The sequence below is a fragment of the Entelurus aequoreus genome, linkage group LG13 (assembly GCF_033978785.1).
Source record: "Entelurus aequoreus isolate RoL-2023_Sb linkage group LG13, RoL_Eaeq_v1.1, whole genome shotgun sequence".
Classification (NCBI taxonomy): Eukaryota; Metazoa; Chordata; class Actinopteri; order Syngnathiformes; family Syngnathidae; genus Entelurus; species Entelurus aequoreus.
In genome coordinates this window covers 29,304,211-29,326,747 of record NC_084743.1, presented here as the reverse complement: position 1 = coordinate 29,326,747, position 22,537 = coordinate 29,304,211, and the positions used below count along the sequence as shown (strand labels likewise).

General features: G+C 37.1%; 1 protein-coding gene across 1 annotated transcript in view; it reads right to left on the bottom strand.

Moving 5' to 3' along the window:
- wnt6b (wingless-type MMTV integration site family, member 6b) overlaps positions 1 to 22,537 on the bottom strand; it is a 176,302-nt gene that overhangs the window by 2,371 nt on the left and 151,394 nt on the right. Inside the window, exon 3 of the mRNA XM_062067644.1 lies at positions 15,770 to 16,071. Within this exon, the coding sequence (XP_061923628.1) occupies positions 15,770 to 16,071 (302 nt within the window). The remainder of the gene's footprint in view (positions 1 to 15,769; positions 16,072 to 22,537) is intronic.

Here is a 22,537-nt window from a genome sequence, read left to right as displayed (position 1 = left end):
TTATTAAATGGATTTATATTATTATTTGGTGCAGTCAGGCCGGAGCAGGAAGGGATAGAAAGAGGAAAAAAAGGAAGACAGAGGGGGAAATTGTGGGGACAAGAGGGGGATAAGACAGAGAGACAAAAACAACAGCAAACACAACAATAACAACAACAACAACAACAACAATAGAACAACATCAGCAAATAGAATATGTACATATATGATGGTAAAAGTGATAGCAAAGAAGCAGTTAGTGAAATAAATAATAATACAGAAATGACAATCCACATTATTACACTACAAATGGAGCAATACAAATACCAATAGAAATAGCACTATTGGTAATGAATAATAACAATATATACACTACCGTTCAAAAGTTTGGGGTCACATTGAAATGTCCTTATTTTTTAAGGAAAAGCACTGTACTTTTCAATGAAGATAACTTTAAACTAGTCTTAACTTTAAGAAATACACTCTATACATTGCTAATGTGCTAAATGACTATTCTAGCTGCAAATGTCTGGTTTTTGGTGCAATATCTACATAGGTGTATAGAGGCCCATTTCCATCAACTATCACTCCAGTGTTCTAATGGTACAATGTGTTTGCTCATTGGCTCAGAAGGCTAATTGATGATTAGAAAACCCTTGTGCAATCATGTTCACACATCTGAAAACAGTTTAGCTCGTTACAGAAGCTACAAAACTGACCTTCCTTTGAGCAGATTGAGTTTCTGGAGCATCACATTTGTGGGGTCAATTAAACGCTCAAAATGGCCAGAAAAAGAGAACTTTCATCTGAAACTCGACAGTCTATTCTTGTTCTTAGAAATGAAGGCTATTCCACAAAATTGTTTGGGTGACCCCAAACTTTTGAACGGTAGTGTACCTCTATTTTAAACAATACAGTTGTTCAAATACAACAATACTTATATGTAATGATAACTTGAAATACAAACGAAAGCAGATAAATGGAGGGGAAGAAAGAGAAGCCAACTATATTAACCTTGAAGATTGTTATACTAACGATAGGTTAAGCTGTGTCAGTGTGCCATGTGTTACCCAGTTTCCCGTAAGGCAACAACGCTAATTTATGTTTGATGAAACGTGATTATATGAATGAGTGTATGTATGTATGTGGAATTGTATATGTACGGTATGTGTATATGTATGTTTGTACAGTGAATGTATATGTACATGTATGTGCATATGTATGTTTGTACAGTGAATGTATATGTACATGTATGTGCATATGTATGTTTGTACAGTGAATGTATATGTACAGTATGTGTATATGTATGTTTGTACAGTGAATGTGCGTGTGGATGTACGAACTTTGAGTGTGTAGGTATGTACTGTATTTGTGTATGTATGAGGGAGCGTCGGTACCTATGTGTGTATGTATGTATACATGTATGAATAACTGTGTGTATGTGAGTATATATGCATATTTGGCATTACTTCCTGAACACGCGGACACAGCCATTTTGAAGAGGCGGGGCCCCCTATTGTCATATCCTGTTGACATCCTGGACACACAAGCGTAGCAATTTGGAAGAGCTTCGACAACGAGCGGCACTTCTGATGTGTTTATTTCTACAAATGTCGTACCTTGCGCCGGTCAGTGCTGTACAGTGTTGTCCCGATACCAATTGTTGGTACCGGTACCGGTACCAAAATGTATTTCGATACTTTTCAATACTTTACTAAATAAAGGGGACCACAAAAAATTGCATTATTGGCTTTGTTTTAACCAAAAATGTTACGGTACATTAAACACATGTTTCTTATTGCAAGTTTGTCCTTAAATAAAATAGTGAACATACAAGACAACTTGTCTGTTAGTAGTAAGTAAACAAACAAAGAATATTTTGTGACGATAAAAAATATAGATGTAATCATAGTAATATCGACTATTATTTAGAGGCAGTATAGTACCGAATATGATTCATTAGTATCGCGGTACTATACTAATATCGGTATAACGTACAACCCTAGCGCTGTGTCAGCCTGCCTCAGAGATCACTTTGTGTGATCAGAAATGCTATAAATGTGTCCAAACCCTTACAGTCTCACTGAAGAGCTTCGGGTTGCTTGACAACCGCTTTGAGCTAGCATTTTAGGATTTTGAGGATTTTATCAACGAAGGGGGTTTTGTTCCGCATCAAATCTTTAATTGCAATTAACCCAAGAAAAATGACACAGTGGACCTTTATTACAGCGAAGGAGAAGGCACTACCGGGACACAAGCTGATGAAGGATCGCCTTACACTGCTAGTTTGTGCTAACGCTAGCGGAGACTACGTGAAATCACTGCTCGTTTATCACTCCTAAACTCCAAGAGCACAGCTGTTCAACCTGCGGCCCTGGAATGACACCAAACCGGCCCCCGAATTCAGTTCAAATCTTACACTTAAGTTTTTTACAACAGTTTCCTAAAACCATAGGGCAGTTTTTTTCTGAAATGTGTAATTCTGCCAGTATAAATAGACCCCAAAAAAATGTCCACTACAAAAGATGCTGGTTCTCAAACTAAGAATAATGGTAGTGGGAGAGGTCCGACCACCCGATCCTTAGCTTTCTGGAAATATGGCCCCTGGCACAATTTACCATATTTTCTGGACTATAAGGCGCACTTAAAATCATTTTTTTCTCCCTCAAAACTCGACAGTGCACCTTAAAACCCGGTGCGCCTAATGTAAGAAATCATTTTGGTTGAGCATACCCACCTCAAAGCTATTTTATTTGGTACCTGGTGTAATGATAAGTGTGACAAGTAGATGGCAGTCAAACATAAGAGATACGTGTACAAAGCACAATGATGGGTCTCAAGTAAACAACACCACTATTTTAAATGTTTCATTGAAAATATAGAACATTACACACACGGCGCGCAAAAATCTATCAACATGTACGACTTTGGTAAACTATGAAGCTTTGAAGCCGGTGATGGATTGTCGGCGCATTAAACATACAAGTATTATTATGGTGTGTGTATAAGGTAAGACATTATTTAGCGTTCCATTCGCATTATTATGCAAAAGCCACTTTTCTTACCTTCTGGTACCTGCTGATGTGTATTTGGGATCTGCGTAAATCCTGAAGAATTGTGCGTGTCCGCACCGAAGCCGTAGTCGATAATCTTCTTCTTTTTCTTTACCTTCTTATGTGGCATTCATCTTCCGCTGTTGCCATTTCTAATATAAAGTAGTGTAAAGTGCTTACTTATATCTGTCAGGAAATTCGCCATGAAAGCGCTAAAACATACCAGCGTAGTGAGTTACATTATTTACCCAAGGAACTTTAGATATTAGAGTTCCGGTCGGACGTTTTTTCATGGGACACATTTCCGGCGTGGTTGTTTCCGGACGAGGAGTTGTTACTCCGTTATTGATTGAAGTAAAGTCTGAATGTAATTAAAACAGTTAGCTCCATCTATTGACACTTCTTCCACTCCCGTCCTTGCACGCTACACCGCTACAACAAAGATGACGGGGAGAAGACGCTGCCGAAAGTGACCCACGTAAATAAGACCGCCCACAAAACGGTGCATCCGAAAGCGACTGTCAGAAAGCGGCTTGAAGATGATCTGTAAAACAAAATCAATGCAACATTTTGACCAAAGAACCATCATCACATGTTATGTAGACCACAAGGAAGTGTTTTCAATTTAGAAAAAACAAATAATAATATGACTCCTTTAATGCACCATATAATCCGGTGCACCTAATATATGAAAAAAGATCAAAAACAGACCATTCATCGGCAGTGCACTTTATAATCCGGTGCGCCCTATGGTCCGGAAAATACGGTAGTTGAATAGCCCTGTTCTAGAGTGTTCAACAGTGCCACAAACATTCGTAAGCACAAGGTAAAATTATTTTCCTTTATTGTTTTTTATTGCAGCAACATGGTGGTTAACATTTTAAAGACTTTTGTGTGTGTGGGTGTGTGTGTGTGTGTTGACGGTTAAAGGCCTACTGAAATGACATTTTTTTATTTAAACGGGGATAGCAGATCTATTCTATGTGTCATACTTGATCATTTCGCGATATTGCCATATTTTTGCTAAAAGGATTTAGTAGAGAACATCGACGATAGAGTTCGCAACTTTTGGTCGCTGATAAAAAAAGCCTTGCCTGTACCGGAAGTAGCGTGACGTCACAGGTTGAAGGGCTCCTCACATTTCCCCATTGTTTACACCAGCAGCGAGAGCGATTCGGACCGAGAAAGCGACGATTACCCCATTAATTTAAGCGGGGATGAAAGATTGGTGGATGAGGAATGTGAGAGTGAAGGACTAGAGTGCACTGCAGGACGTATCTTTTTTCGCTCTGACCGTAACTTAGGTACAAGGGCTCATTGGATTCCACACTTTCTCCTTTTTCTATTGTGGATCACGGATTTGTATTTTAAACCACCTCGGATACTATATCCTCTTGAAAATGAGAGTCGAGAATGTGAAATGGACATTCACAGTGACTTTTATCTCCACGACAATACATCGGCGAAGCACTTTAGCTACGGAGCTAACGTGATAGCATCGGGCTTAACTGCAGATAGAAACAAAATAAATAAACCCCTGACTGGAAGGATAGACAGAAAATCAACAATACTATTAAACCATGGACATGTAAATACACGGTTAAAGCTTTCCAGCCTGGCGAAGCTTAACAATGCTGTTGCTAACGACGCCATTGAAGCTAACTTAGCTACGGGACCTCACAGAGCTATGCTAAAAACATTAGCTATCCACCTACGCCAGCCAGCCCTTATCTGCTCATCAACACCCGTGCTCACCTGCGTTCCAGCGATCGACGGAGCGACGAAGGACTTCACCCGATCATCGATGCGGTCGGCGGCTAGCGTCGGATAGCGCGTCTGCTATCCAAGTCAAAGTCCTCCTGGTTGTGTTGCTACAGCCAGCCGCTAATACACCGATCCCACCTACAGCTTTCTTCTTTGCAGTCTTCATTGTTCATTTAAAAAATTGCAAAAGATTCACCAACACAGATGTCCAGAATACTGTGGAATTTTGCGATGAAAACAGAGCTTTTTGTATTGGATACAATGGTGTCCGAATACTTCCGTTTCAACGATTGACGTCACGCGCATACGTCATCATTTATAGACGTTTTCAACAGGAAGTTTCGCGGGAAATTTAAAGTTGCACTTTATAAGTTAACCCGGCCGTATTGGCATGTGTTGCAATGTTAGGATTTCATCATTGATATATAAACTATCAGACTGCGTGGTCGGTAGTAGTGGCTTTCAGTAGGCCTTTAAGCTTTGTTTGGCAAAAACAGAGATTGTTGAGCCAGATAGATAGATTGTTAGATAGATAGTACATTATTGATTCCTTCAGGAGAGTTCCCTCAGGAACATTTAAATTCCAGCAGCATTGCACAGAATTGAGATCAAATTTAAAAGTAAAAAGTAAATAATGGGGGTATAAATGGAAATAAAATATAAAATATAAAAATAAGAATAAAAATAAAAAGCAACAATAAGAATACAAATTTAACAGTAAAAATAAGAATATAACAAGAGAAACTAGGCAGTAGTGACCATGTTATGAAAATGTATTGCACTGTTATTGCACTGTTTTTTTGTTGCAGTTTATTTCAGTATTGATAGTATTGTTATGTTGATTTGGAATATATGTATATATTATAGTTTCTTATTTTTTTTACTAAAACAGTGAATTTTATACTGATGAACCATGTTTTTGAACCAACCAAGTTTGTTAATGGAGGTTTCACTGCATTATTTAAAGAAAGCCAAAGAACCTTGAATGAAATTCTTCTTAATCAATCAATCAATCAATGTTTATTTATATAGCCCTAAATCACAAGTGTCTCAAAGGGCTGCACAAGCCACAACGACATCCTCGGTACAGAGCCCACATAAGGGCAAGGAAAAACTCACCTGAGTGGGACGTCGATGTGAATGACTATGAGAAACCTTGGAGAGAACCGCATATGTGGGTACCCCCCCCCCCCCCCCCCCCCTTCTAGGGGAGACCGAAAGCAATGGATGTCGAGTGGGTCTGACATAATATTGTGAAAGTCCAGTCCGTAGTGGATTCAACATATCAGCGAAAGTCCAGCCCACATGTATGGGATGCACTGTTGTTGAATTGTTCACAAATTAGTTTGTTGATTATTTATTCTGAAAATAATCGTCCAAATCATTCAATTATTATAAAACCTTTCTAGAACAAAGTGTCAGTATTTTTAATACTGGCCCTTACTTGGTGGATGATCTATACCAATCTAGTTTTGCACAACCCTAACTTTTTTTTTTACCTTTTTTGTACCAGAGAGGCCGTCCTATGCTCCTCCCCCTCCCCCCGTCCCTACAACAGTAAGTATAAGTCCACATACCAGTATTTAACTTCACTGACCTGGGGCCTCATGTATTAAGACTTTTGTGGATTTCCTTCTAAAAAAAATAGTGCACGGTCAAATCCAGAAAGCGTTATACGCACAAACAAATTCAGATGTATTAAAGTGTGCGCACACATTAATTCAAGCATAGTCCTCTTATACAGTGCATCTGGAAAGTATTCACAGTGCTTCACCTTCTCCACATTTTGTTATATTACAGCCTTATTCCAAAATGTAATAATTTTTTGTCTTCAAAAATTCTACAGACAATAACCCATAATGACAATGTGAAAAGTATTTTTTTGCAAGTGTATTCAAACTGTTAAGTTCCACTCTTAATCATACCTTTGCATTGTGTGCATGGTTTCAAAATAAAACAACACGCTGATAAAACAATGGATTGGTAATACAAAAGCAGACACTATTCTGAAGGAATTTAAGTGTCTAACCCCCCCCTTTCATTCATGTTGCCTCTGGCCTTCCTACTTCTAACAAGCCTTGACAACAGATCATTCACTTATACTGCGCATAATTAACCCATCACACACAGGAACATACACACACACACATATTTTCAAAACGTGTATGCACACATGCACGATTGCACATAAACAGACATTTCCACGCATTCAAGCGTACTCATTTCGCAACCGAGGGCATTTTGTGCGCCGACGTTCAAAACGGATCGTTCACTAATGCTAGAATTGGAAAATATCCCAAAATCCTCGTCAGTTCTCCGCCACCTGTCTGTGACCCCGGCTGCAGTCGACTGTAATTATATCTTTTCCCTGCAACATTTTTTCTGCAAGTCTGTGTACCGAACAGCGCGGAGGGCTAAAAGGGCGATTTGCGAGATATGTTAAAAGCCACACTTTAAATCAACATCATTAACCGAGCTAAAAGGTTGCTACTTCATATCCCCCTTTTTTTGAGAAGCATAATGACTTGCTGGATCCATAACTCACGGGGCGTTCATGCGAGCAACGAGGACGAACTCCCTGAGCTGTGTAAATGTGATAGGATAGCTGCCTCGCAGGCTTGAAAACAAAATGTGTGGCACGCTCTTGTTTTTTGTGTTTCAGAAACCTGATTCTTGTAAGAATATCGGCTTACGGTGCTACACGAACATGGCTAGGGGCTATGTGTTTCTCCTTTTGAATGTTGGTGGATTGATAGAACATTCCACAGGGCAAGCTACGCCTTTAGAGCACCATGAACCAGTGTTTTTCAACCTTTTTGGAGGCAAGGCACATTTTTTTCATTTAAAAATACGGAGGCACACCACCAGCAGAAATCGTTAAAAAATGATACTCCACCATGTCGTCGTGCCTTATTTTGAGTTTGTTGGTATTTTCCTGTGCTTTAGTTCTTGTCTTACGCTGTTCGGCTTTGTGTTAGCAAGCAAGGCTATTTAAGTGGTTGCTATCCTTCTTTGTGCGGACATTGTTGATTGTCATGTCATTTACGGATGTACTTTGTGGACGCCGTAAGTTTTTGCTGTCGTCCAGCATTCTGTTTCTGATTCTTTTGTAGCCGGTTCAGTTTTACTTTCGTTTTGCATAGCCATTGCCTTTTCCTTTCCCTTTCTCTTTTGTTAATTTTTGGTTTAAGCATTACCCTACTCAGTGGCCTAGTGGTTAGAGTGTCCGCCCTGAGATCGGTAGGTTGTGAGTTCAAACCCCGGCCGAGTCATACCAAAGACTATAAAAATGGGACCCATTACCTCCCTGCTTGGCACTCAGTATCAAGGGTTGGAATTGGGGGTGTAATCACCAAAAATGATTCCCGGGCGCGGCACCGCTGCTGCCCACTGCTCCCCTCACCTCCCAGGGGGTGAACAAGGGGATGGGTCAAATGCAGAGGACACATTTCATCACACATAGTGTGTGTGTGACAATCTTTGGTACTTTAACTTTAACTTAACATACCTTTTAACCTGCACGCTGCCTCCCGCTGTGGTCTGCATATTGGGATCACAACAAACCATCCTCGTCTCACCCGACACATTCCGACTTTTACAAAGCAATTAACTACCTGTTACCACCTACTGACAGGGAGTATTACGTGGTTACCATGCAGAGTTTTACACAGCACAGACACTAAGCAACGGCACATTATTTGCAGATTGTAATTATTGATTTGCAAAAAAAAATTTTTGGGACCAATTAGGTGAAGTTGCATAATTTCCCACTGCACACAAGACAATATCTCATGGCACACTAGCAAATATACCAAATATACATTGAAAAGTTTACAGTTAATACATGTCTTCGGTATAGGTATCGGCAGTGGTGAGCCGTCAGGGCCAGCAAGGCCTTCTCTGCTGGCCTAACATAACCAGAATTCCATCCATCCATCCATTTTCTACCGCTTATTCCCTTCGGGGTCGCGGGGGGCGCTGGAGCCTATCTCAGCTACAATTGGGCGGAAGGCGGGGTACACCCTGGACAAGTCGCCACCTCATCGCAGGGCCAACACAGATAGACAGACAACATTCACACACTAGGGCCAATTTAGTGTTGCCAATCAACCTATCCCCAGGTGCATGTCTTTGGAGGTGGGAGGAAGTCGGAGTACCCAGAGGGAACCCACGCAGTCACGGGGAGAACATGCAAACTCCACACAGAAAGATCCCGAGGCCAGGATTGAACTCACGACTACTCAGGACCTTCGTATTGTGAGGCAGATGCACTAACCCCTCTGCCACCGTCCTGCCCATAACCAGAAATCATGATCATAATTAAAGATAAAGGTATGTTTTAATTTACTTTCCCTAAATATCTAAAATTATTCATATTCTCTTCATGTCATAGTATGCTCCTTCCAGTGCTGTTGTTTTTAGTTTTAGTTTGTATCCAATCAGAATTCAGCTAGCTTATGTTGCCATGCTGTACCAAATCTGCCAGAGGCCTTCAGAATCAACAATGCGGGCGTCCGTGCACTGTAAGTGATCGAGGACATAGAGTTGATAGACAGTTACAATAGCCAATCAAATCACGAGTTGTTGTCAGTAAGGCCTTCTCAGACCTACTCAGTGGCCTAGTGGTTAGAGTGTCCGCCCTGAGCTCGGTAGGTTGTGAGTTCAAACCCCGGCCGAGTCATACCAAAGACTATAAAAATGGGACCCAATACCTCCCTGCTTGGCACTCAGCATCAAGGGTTGGAATTGGGGGTTAAATCACCAAAAATGATTCCCGGGCGGGGCACCGCTGCTGCCCACTGCTCCCCTCACCTCCCATGGGGTGAGCAAGGGGATGGGTCAAATGCAGAGGACAAATTTCACCACACCTAGTGTGTGTGTGACAATCATTGGTACTTTAACTTAACTTTTAACTAGATGTCCTCACGTTGAACGTGACGTTTACACGTCCTGTGATGGGATACTCACGGGGACCGTTAGCGGAAAAATTTGAGAAACCATAGAGTTGAGAGACAGTTGCGATAGCCAATCAGATCACAAGTTGTTGACAGCAGCCTATCTAAGTAGCCTGATGTTAACGAGACTGTGATTGGATACTCACTTTTCATTCCAAAGTGAGTATCCATTCACAAGGTGCAATTTAGCAGGAAGCAGGAAGTGTTGCGCCGTAGCCAGACCGGGATAGCAGAGAAGGAGAACAAAACGTTGCTTAGTTGGCAGATATATATATTTGCAAGGCCATTTTCTAGAAGGATATTCAAAGAGAAACTACATCTTGTGAACTCAGCTGTTCTGGCGATGAAATGCTCGCCATTTCCCCTCGAATAAACCGACGACGAGGGGTACCACTGGCTTATACTGCGTCAAATAGGTCCTAACAATTGTGAGCTCAAATATTTTATTTGTTTCACGTTTAATATGTTTTTTGCAATTTTAATTTTGACAGTACCACATAAGATATGTTTTAATTGCTGATGCATTATATAATTTATTTTTAAATGCGCCAGAAAAACACACGTTTTGTACACTGTTAATGTGATTTTAATGCCCCGTTGGGGCGTAAATGTATTCCTGTATAGTATTTCTCCAGTAATGGTCATGTGGTGACATAAATTATGGTATTTTGAGAGGTGATCTTTGAAGTCGGACACCACTGAAGGCCTAGGTGGGAAACGCACGGCCCGCCACTGGGTATTTGTATTGGCCAATCTCACTAATGGAATTGGCAACATAAATCCCTGATCGGAACATCCCCTATTATCAAATGGAAACGGGTCAAGCACTATAGAAAACAAGTGGAATAAGGCCACTAAAGCGGAAGCCGGTTTCCCTTTACACCTCCCACAAACCCATCGATTGGCTCTGTCATTTCTTGTTAATGTGTCACTCCATCTGGTTGTAAACTGCACATAAACTTGTTTAGCTAGTTGGCCAAAAGTCTGTCTTCATCTGCCACTTTGTGTTAACATTTTGACCGTTTTTCTGCCTGGGTCAGCTAGACTGATTTTTTTAAATCAGAGGTTTCCTTTTGCATGTGTACTTGTTTGATGACCAGGCCTGGTATTTAGTTGTGCCCCCCCATCTCTAAAATGAACATTTTGTGAATGGCACCTCGAAAAACAGCAGCATAATCCAGGCTTCTTTTATGCTAGGTTCACACCAACGGTGCTTTGACGGCGCTTTAAAGCGGCATGCAAAGCGGCATGCAAAGCGGCATGCAAAGCGGCATGCAAAGCGGCATGCAAAGCGGCGTTAAAGCGTAACAAAGCCTGATTAAAGCGTGAGGGTCCTAATGGATCGTGGGAAAGCTTGTAGTGAAGCGGGACATGCGGCAAGTTCGCCAAAAAGTTTTAAACGGTTTAAAAAAATTCTGCGCTCTGTCAAGAATGGAATAAAGCGCCGAGAGCGTATCAAAGCGTGACAAAGCCTGACAAAGCTCAGCAAAGCTTGACTCAAATCGTAGGAAAGCTTAACAGATCTTGGTTCAAAGCGCAATAGGAAGTGACTGTGATATTGACTAGTGACATTGAAACTTTATGTAAAACCAACACAGGATTACAAATCCATTCTCTTTTGCATCATTGCCTTTTTTATACGATGATCATTGTTTCTGTACTTCTGCTGTTTGATGTTGCAGTTTGACATTACTGTCTATAATTTTTCTGTATGAAAATGTTAATAATAAAGAGAATATGTTACGTTTAAAAGAAATGCCTTTTATTATTGTCAACTAGCAAAAGAAATGAAAGATAGATATTTATTAAGATGACAAAGAAATAAAAGAAATGAAGATATAAAACATAATATAACGAAAAAAAAATAGAAATTTAAAGAATAAATGAATATAAAAAATAAAATAAATGCCTTTTTTGATTGTCAACTAGCATAAGAAATGAAAGATAGATATTTATTAAGATGACAAAGAAATAAAATAAATGAAGATATAAAACATAATATAACGAGAAATAAATAGAAATTGAAAAAATAAATGAATATAAAAAATAAAAGAAATGCCTTTTTTTTATTGTCAACTAGCATAAGAAATGAAAGATAGATATGTATTAAGATGACAAAGAAATAAAATAAATTAAGATATAAAACATAATATAACGAAAAAAAATATAAATTGAAAAAATAAATGAATATAAAAAATAAAAGAAATGCCTTTTTTTATTGTCAACTAGCATAAGAAATGAAAGATAGATATTTATTAAGATGACAAAGAAATAAAAGAAATCAAGATATAAAACATAATATAACAAAAAAAGAGAAATTGAAAAAATAAATTAATATGAAAAATAAAAGAAATGCCTTTTTTTATTGTCAACTAGCATACGAAATGAAAGATAGATATTTATTAAGATGACAAAAAATACAAGAAATGAAGATATAAAACATAATATAACGAAAAAAAAGAGTAATTGAAAAAATAAATGAATATAAAAAATAAAAGAAAAGGCTTTTTTTATTGTCAACTAGCATAAGAAATGAAAGATAGATATTTATTAAGATGACAAGAAATAAAAGAAATGAAGATATAAAACATAATATAACGAAAAAAAATAGAAATTGAAAAAATAAATGAATATAAAAAATAAAAGAAATGCCTTTTTTTATTGTCAACTAGCATAAGAAATGAAAGATAGATATTTATTAAGATGACAAAGAAATAAAAGAAATTAAGATATAAAACATAATATAATGAAAAAAAAGAGAAATTGAAAAAATAAATGAATATAAAAAATAAAAGAAATGCCTTTTTTTATTGTCAACTAGCATAAGAAATGAAAGATAGATATTTATTAAGATGACAAAGAAATAAAAGAAATGAAGATATAAAACATAATATAACGAAAAAAAAAGAGTAATTGAAAAAATAAATGAATATAAAAAATAAAATAAAAGGCTTTTTTCATTGTCAACTAGCATAACAAATGAAAGATAGATATTTATTAAGATGACAAAGAAATAAAAGAAATGAAGATATAAAACATAATATAACGAAAAAAAAGAGAAATTGAAAAAATATATGAATATAAAAAATGTGTGGAAAACAGTATACTGAGTTTTTCTCATTTTTTTCTTATTTTTGTTGTAACAATGCACAACAGAGCTTGATAATCGTGTCAGAGCCTGATTTAAAGCGTCATGATCGCATCAAAGCATAATAAAGTTCAATAAAGCGTATTAAAACGTATCAAAGCGTGATTTAAAGCGTATCAAAGCGGGATCAAATCGTGAGGAACGGTAACAAAGCGGCAACTAATTCGTATCAGAGCGTATCAGAGAGTATCAGAGCGTATCAAAGCATAGCATTACTTCGGAGATCGGGATATTCTTGGAAAAATTGACAAAAATGACGGCGCTTTGCTCGCCGCTTTAAAGCGCGGCAAGCGCCGTTGGTGTGAACCAGGCATTAGAGTTGCAAATGGCGGAGATCGTCATGATAATGAAGTTGTAATCCAACTACATCCATCTCAGCATGTACACTGCAAAAAGTCAATGTTCAAAAACAAGGAAAAAAAATACAAAAAATGTGGGGTATTTTACTTGAACTAAGCAAAGTTATCTGCCAATAGAACAAGAAAATTTGGCTTGTCAAGACTTTCCCAAAACAAGTAAAATTAGCTAACCTCAATGAACCCCAAAATACCTTAAAATAAGTATATTCTCACTAATAACAAGTGCACTTTTCTTGATAGAAAAAACAAATATGAGACCTTTTTTCTCAGTATGTTGAAAAATATTCTTAAATTAAGTAAATGCTAGTGCCATTATCTTGACATAATGATATGCGCTCGGCATTACATTTCTAGAAACCAGCAAAGTTATACTAAAAACTAGTTTATTTTTCTTAATGGAAAGGGAACAAGGCAACCACTTGTTACTCTCGGGGTCTATTAGCCGTTCAGGCAAATCATATGGTCTAAAAATGCATTTTTCCATCGATAACATGACATAATCGCGCCAAGTGCATGCTCTTTCAGTCAATTAGTGCAGTGGTTCTCAAATGGTTCTTTTCACAGTTCTTTTTGACAGACATTTTTAAAAAATCTCACGTACCCCTTGGCATACCTTCAAGTACCCCCAGGGGTACGCAAGTTTTTTTTTAAATGTCTGTCAAAAAGAACCGTGAAAAGAAATGCAACAATGCAATATTCAGTGCTGACAGCTAGATTTTTTGTGGACATGTTCCATAAATATTGATGTTAAAGATTTCTTTTTTTGTGAAGAAATGAATCATGAATCCAGATGGATCTCTATTACAATCCCCAAAGAGGGCACTTTAAGTTGATGATTACTTCTATGTGTAGAAATCTTTATTTATAATTGAATCACTTGTTTATTTATTTAACAAATTTTTAGCTAGTTTTATATCTTTTTTTCCAAATAGTTCAAGAAAGACCACAACAAATTAGCAATATGTTGCACTATTATACAATTTAATAAATCAGAAACTGATGACATAGTGCTTATTCTACTTTATCTCTTTTTTTCAACCAAAAATGCTTTGCTCTGATTAGGGGGTACTTGAATTAAAAAAATGTTCACAGGGGGTACATCACTGAAAAAAGGTTGAGAACCACTGAATTAGTGCACAAGAAATATATATATATATATATATATATATATATATATATATATATATATATATATATATATATATATATATATATATATATATATATATATATATATATATATATATATATATATATATATATATATATATATATATATATATATATATATATATATATATATATATATATATATATATATATATCTATATATATATATATATATATATATATATATATATATATATATATATATATATATATATATATATATATATATATATATATAGATATATATATATATATATATATATATATATATAGATATATATATATATATATATATATATATATATATATATATATATATAGATATATATATATATATATATATATCTATATCTATAGATATATATCTATATATATATATATATATATATATATATATATATATATATATATATATATATATATATATATATATATATATATATATATATATATATATATATATATATATAGATATATATATATAGATATAGATATAGATATAGATATATATATATTTACAGCCCGGTCATATACATTTTTTTTTTTTTTTATTGTAATTTTGAAGAATTTATCTGAATGTGCATGAACTATTTCTGTTCAAAAATGTTTGAAATGTCCAAATGTTTAAATATTAACTGTCAGTTTAGTGTAGTTTGCCAACTACTACTATAAGAGTACATATTTTCTATTGTTTCATTGAAAATGAGACAGCAACGTTTATTTGGCTGTCATCTGTTTTAATTACGAGACACAATTGTGTCAAAGTCATGATTTTTCATTTCATGCTTGAAATAAGAAATTATTACTTTAAAAAAGCAGTTTCAAACTTGTGAGTGTTGATGACACAGCTTTGCAACAGTTGATATTCTAGTTTCAAGCATGTTTTACTCAATATAGGTCATCAAATCTCAGAAACAAGCTGTAATATCTTACTGAGATATTTTAGGACCAAAACACTTAAAACAAGTAAAACACTCTAACATAAAATCTGCTTAGTGAGAAGAATTATCTTATCAGACAGAAAATAAGCAAATATCACCCATATTTGAGATATTTAATCCTACTTAGATTTCAGTTGTTGCAGTGTAGAATCAAGAAAATGACCATTCAGGTCTTCAACGCAGTGGTTCTCAAACTCAGAAAACAGTGATTCTTTGGCGTACCACTTGATGAAACCCGCGTTCCACAGTTTGAGAATCCTTGTTCTAACATATAATTCAATTGGAATAATCCCTCTGTGGCAGTGTGCATCAAAACAAAGCATCTCACTGGATGTAATTTGTTTATGCAGGTGCGTATAATGTTTTAGCTGCTAAGTGATTTATTTGAAAGTATATTTACCAGTCGCCCGGCCTCATTGTTGTGCAGGTCAATGAGTGTCCTGATGTCGCTCTTGCCCCTTCTCCTCTTGGCATCCATGAACTGTTTGGACTTTTCATACCCAAATTCCACATCATCTCCACAGCCGCCCCACTCCCACTTGACTCCATCCCCAGTGGAGGACGACAGAGGTTTCGGAGGGGCTCGGTTCCTGGTTGCCTCGCAGCCACACTGCAGCAGGTCCCCCATACTGCAGGCCTGCGTCACTGCGTGGGTCACGCCGGCAGCTGTGACGGCATAAACAAACGCAGTCTCTCGGATATCTGGAAGGTAAAAAGCAAGGGGTTTTCGTTAGGTTTGACTTAATAATCAGAATCGCCTGAATGAATATTTAAAAACTGAGCCGTTGTTTCATTGATGAATTTCGTCTTTTCTGACCTTTAAATGTTGTTACAATGTGGGTTACTCGTCTTAAACAATGCCAATTAGAGATGTCCGATAATGGCTTTTTTGCCGATATTCCGATATTGTCCAACTCTTAATTAACGATTCCGATATCAACCGATACCGATATATACAGTCGTGGAATTAACACATTATTATGCCTAATTTTGTTGTGATGCCCCGCTGGATGCATTAAACAATGTAACAAGGTTTTCCAAAATAAATCAACTCAAGTTATGGAAAAAAATGCCAACATGACACTGCCATATTTATTATTGAAGTCACAAAGTGCATTATTTTTTTTAACATGCCTCAAAACAGCAGTCCGGATTTTGGGACATGCTCTCCCTGAGAGAGCAAGAGGAGGTTGAGGTGGTCAGGGTTGGGGGAGGGGCGGGGTTGAGGTGGTCGGGGGGTCTATATTGTAGTTAGTGCTGCAAGGGGTTCTGGGTATTTGTACTGTTGTGTTTATGTTGTGTTACGGTGCGGATGTTCTCCCGAAATGTGTTTGTCATTCTTGTTTTGTGTGGGTTCACAGTGTGGCGCATATTTGTAACAGTGTTAAAGTTGTTTATACGGCCAACCTCAGTGTGACCTGTATGGCTGTTGACCAAGTATGCTTTGCATTCACTTGTGTGTGTGAAAAGCCATAGGTATTATGTGGTTGGGCCGGCACGCAAAGGCAGTGTCTTTAAGGTTTATTGGCGCTCTGTACTTCTCCCTACGTCCGTGTACCACTCCGTACAGCGGCGTTTTAAAAAGACATACATTTTACTTTTTGAAACCGATACCGATAATTTCCGATATTACATTTTAAATCATCAAATCATAAAGTTCATGCATTTTGGCATGAGTTTGCATATAATTTTGGATTTGTCTGTTCCCGCGGTTCTGCAGTCTGGCTATTTCGTGACATCACAGAGAGGTGGACGTACTTATTTGGGCATTGGGTAAAGCTATCAACCAAAAAGGGGGGGGGGAGCTCCACTGCTTCAGGCTATAAGGAAACAGAAAATGTAGGATAAAGTATTATTTACATCTAATTGTGGCATGTGCATAATTACACCGACGTGCAACATGTAGTGACATTTTTTGTGTTTTAATTGATGCAGGTGTACCGTATTTTCCGGACTATAAGGCGCAGTTAAAATCCTTTTTTTCTCCTCAATACTCGACAGTGCACCTAATAACCCGGTGCTGCTTCCCTCACCTCCCAGGGGGTGGAACAAGGGGATAGGTCAAATGCAGAGAGTAATTTCACCACACCCAGTGTGTGTGTGACTATCAGTGGTACTTTATCAATGGTACTTTACAATGGCGGACTCGTGCAAAGCTTTTTGGATACAACTTTACCATATGGGAAGATATCCGCTGAGGTCACCAATTAGAGAATGCATCACAAATTGGGCAAATTCCAAACGGCTCGTTTAGAAAAATCTCGCAGTCTTTTGCTCTTCTTGGTTACCTCTACAACACAAGCAGAGGGCATTTTTCTTCGAGAAAGGCTAAATGGCGCCTAGCACCAATTGAGATTATACGCTGGTTTATACTTAATGAGCCGGGTGTGATGTCATGTAAATCCAAGCAATACCGTACAACCCTACCCAGGACTAATAGCTGAATTTGCTGATATGTCAAAATGTTACTGCAACAAAACAAAATCCACCATGCCAAATGCATATCATTCCATCTGTTACTCAGATTCCTTCACGTTCATGTCAACACTTGTTCACTAAATATATTGTCTCATATGAAAAACCCTCATTCAGTCGACGTGTTATCATTCCCATTTAAATTGTTCAGATAAGTGATGGGAGAACTGGCTGAAGTTCTCAATGCCCTAATGCAGGGGTGTCCAAACTTTTCCCACTGAGGGCCGCACACGGAAAAATTAAAGCATGTGGGGGCCATTTTGATATTTTTCATTTTCAAACCATAACAAAATATATGGATTTTTAAAATTATTTTACCTTTAGGGGTCCCGGGGACCATAAATAATATTATAATAATAATAATTATTAATATTTTTTACTTAACGCTTACAGTAAATCTCTATATCAACTTCAAGTTGATATAAAGTAATGAAAAAAAAAGGTTTTTATGGCTTTTCTGTCAAAAACAACTTTGTTTTTTATAGTAAAACTGAAATATGCAGTATTTAGTAACTAGAGCCCTAAAAGATCAATAATGCAGGACACCATTGATTTTAATTATTTAATATTTTTGAGTAATCACAGTGACAAAATAAATAAAATACCACTAAATATATTTGGGATCCAAAAGGGGCCCCACTCATAAAGTGATACATTTGTATTAGGTTTTTCTTTTACTTTCAACACTTAAGTTACGAGATCAAATTCAGATATATCTGTCGATTTTACGTTTGAACTATTATTTTGTTTGTTTTTTATGCTCTTTTGTCAAATAAAACGTTGATGTTTTTATAAGGCAACTACACAATATATGCAATATTTACCACATAAAACATTTTAAAGTGAAATATTTGAAGTAATTGGAGCTTTGAAAATAATTCATTATAGCATGGATTTGTTGTCATTATTTTCTTTTGAGCAATGGCAAAAAAAGAAAAATAAAGAAAGAAAAAAAAACAGCCTGCATGGCAGCTTTGTGTCAACATTGCAACTTTTTCTCGTTAGATTTCACCCCATTCCACTTTTTTTAATGTTCTTTTTTATTTTTGCAATAACATTTCCAGAATGTGACAATTAGCTGCGGGCCGCACGTTGGACACCCCTGCCCTAATGTATCAAAGCACTGATTAAGGGTTCTATTTTACAGAAGCGCAGCATAATTGAACACGCTGGAATTGTACGACGCTGTTGCTGATCTTGGTTTTAATTTATTTTTAAATACGCATACAGTTACAATATGGCACATCACATATTTCAAGTTTCTCTTTATAGTATGTGCAGAAAGGAGTAGTATTTTTAATCATAGCCCTTTTCCATTTGTTTGTTCACTTATTGTGCTCAATTCGTATCACAAACAGATTAAATACAATTATCATGAATAAATAGTTAAATAAGTAAATCAAGACTTGAATTATTAGTGATTCACATAATGAAATGAATACGGTTCAAGATGTTTGTTACAGTTCTTCTTCCTTGTAATTTGTTAACATTTTGACTTTAAACTGTTTCTTAAACTGTAACATATTAATATTGTTTTCATAACATTGTTTGACTTCTTTGCTAAATCCATTTCATAATTTAATTCCACACAGTGGCGGGCAGAGCGTTTCCCGTCTAGGCCTTCGGTGATCTCTGACTCCAATGATTACCTCTCAAAATACCATAATTGATGTCACCAGATGATCATTGCTGGAGAAATACTTTACAGGAACACATTTACACCCTACTGGGCCTTGAATCACATCAACAATATACAAAATGCGTTAATTTCTGGCGTATTTAAAAATCGTTTAAAACGCATCAGCAATTAAAACATATACCGTAAATTTCTCTGCTTGGCTTATGCAACTTCCGGTCAATGACGTTTGATTTAAAGTACACACTTCTCAAAGATATATTAACTACCCTGACCACATGATGGCAACAAATACACATGTAACAATGTGAATTAAATGACAAGCATGACACACTTTAACAACAAGAGTTTACAATGTTTAGTTGTAACAGAACAGCTACTGTAAACAACTTGCGATCTGCTTGGCTATCCCAACTGTCTCTCAAATCTATGTGTTCTCTAATTCATCCGCTAACGGTCCTGATGAGTATCCAATCACAGGACGTGTAAATGTCACGTTCAACGTGAGGCCATCTATTGATTGATTGATTGATTGAAACTTTTATTAGGAGATTGCACAGTTCAGTACATATTCCGTACAATTGACCACTAAATGGTAACACCCGAATAAGTTGTTCAACTTGTTTAAGTCGGGGTCCACGTTAATCAATTCATGGTAATCTAGAAGTCCTTACTGACAACAACTCGTGATCTGATTGGCTATCACAACTGTCTATCACCTGTATGTCCCCGTTCACTTACAGTGCACAGACGCCCGTCGCTAATCAACTCGCCGCCACCTGCCTTATGGCTTTTCAAAACCGTATGACGCTAAACATGGCGGAAAAGGGCGTGTGCGCAATATTTGGTGAACAGTGTTGCATGTTCGTACCAAAATGCACTGATGCAGAAAGTAGCCTGATCAAAGCACTGGAAGGCCTGCACGCCCATAACGGTAAACTGAAAGAGAAATCAGGCATAGATACATCTATGTAGGAGGGGTGGTTGGACGTGTTTGGCAAATACAAGTCTTTGGTATCTGGTAACTATGGCCGTGTTCAGCAATACTGACGTTGTGTGGATGTTGTTATTTTCCCTGTCTGTTCTCTGTTTAACCGTCTGATTACCACAGCGATTGGCCCAGCAGATGATAAAGCTGTTCAGATGTACTTCCTGGTGGACGACAAGGAAGATGAATCTGAAGACAAGAATACCTACCAGAATGGTGTTTTCTGATTTATTTCCAGAAATGTCATAATTATGAGGAGAAAAAAATGATGTTCAATTCTGAGTGTAAACATAACTTGGTCCTAGAGAAATTAACCATTAACTGAAGATTGCAAGAAGAAGTTATTGGGGATAAGAAGATTATGGAGAAGTTCTTTGATAAACAGGAGGGAAAATGTCAGAAAAATTGTATTTAAATTATCAAAAAACTTTCCATTGTGAGTTTCCATTGAACAGACAAGAAGCTGTCTTTGTGGCACCAAGCCAAACGCTCGGAAGATTCCGCTGTGTACGATGGAATCAGACGGGAGGGGTCATCCATTGTCCTCCAAAACCTGCCAAAGCTGAATCCACGGCAAGCCCAAGCCCGAGGGATCTTCTTCTTTTGTCTTCTAATGTGACCGAAAACAACGACTGTTTACATACTACCCATTCCTGTTGAGACAGGTGTTGTTGCGTAAACATTGAACATCTAAATAAAAGAGAGGACAAAAACCTTCTTCGTCAGAGCGTGGTGCAGGACTGTACAGAAAGTACAGTGGCCATGTCTCTCCTCAATATTGAGTCCAAATTTAATTCTGTCTCTGTTTGATTCCTTGCCTTTTGTCTTGTTTAATAGATGTCATCAGTGTATGAACCTAACATTATGTTTTTGAGTCTATTTATTAAGGATTTGAATGTTCTTTATAACCAACATTATATACAACCGTATTCTAACTCAGTGTTTTTCAAGCACTGTGCCCTGTACAGTCTGGTGTGCCGTGGGAGATTATGCAATTTCACCTATTTGGGGTAAAAATATTTTTTGCAAACAAGTAATTATAATCTACAAATAATGTGCCGTTGTTGAGTGTCGGTGCTGTCTAGAGCTCGGCAGCGTAACAATGTTATACTCTTCCATATCAGTAGGTGGCAGCGGGGAGCTAATTGCTTTGTAGATGTCGGGAACATGGTTTGTCGTGATCACAACATGCAGATAACAGTAGGAGGCAGCGTGCAAGTAAAAAGGTGTCTAATGTTAAAACCGAAAATAAACAAAATGTGAGTGAAAGGCGTTGAAGCTTAGGGAACGAAACTAAAACTGAACTGGCTACAAAGTAAACAAAAACAGGATGCTGGACGACAGCAACGACTTACTGTGGAGCAGAGACGGCGTCCACAATGTACATCCGAACATGACATGACAATCAACAATGTCCCCACTAAGAAGGATAAAAACAACTGAAATATTCTTGATTGCTTAAAACAAAGTAGATGCGGGGAATATCGCTCAAAGGAAGGCATGAACCTGCTACAGGAAAATACCAACAAAACAGGAAAAGTCAACAAAATAAGAGCGCAAGAAAAGAACTAAAATACGACACACAAAAAAACTCAAAATAAGTCAGGGCGTGATGTGACAGGTGGTGACAGTACACCTACTTTGAGACAAGAGCTATAGTGATGCATGCTTGGTTATGGTTTAAAGTCATATCCAACAATTGCGACGGCTTTTTACTGTCAATATCGGCTACTGAGTTTCATTTTTTAATAATTTCCGCTGGTGGTGTGCCTCCGGATTTTTTCAATGAAACAAATGTGCCTGGGCTCAAAAAAGGTTGAAAAACACTGTTCTAACTGACCTTTTTTGTAACATGGTTAGTGAATTAGGAGTATTGTTGTACTTATTTTCCCATATTTCTACACAATAACTCAGATATGGTAACACTAGCAAGTAGTATAGAATACGGAGTGATTTTTGGTCCAGAACATATTTACCTTTGTTTAATATTGAGGTATTTCTTGCCACCTTATGCATTATATTAGTATATGATGCTTCCAGTTAATTTTATCACCAATTAGTACACTTTG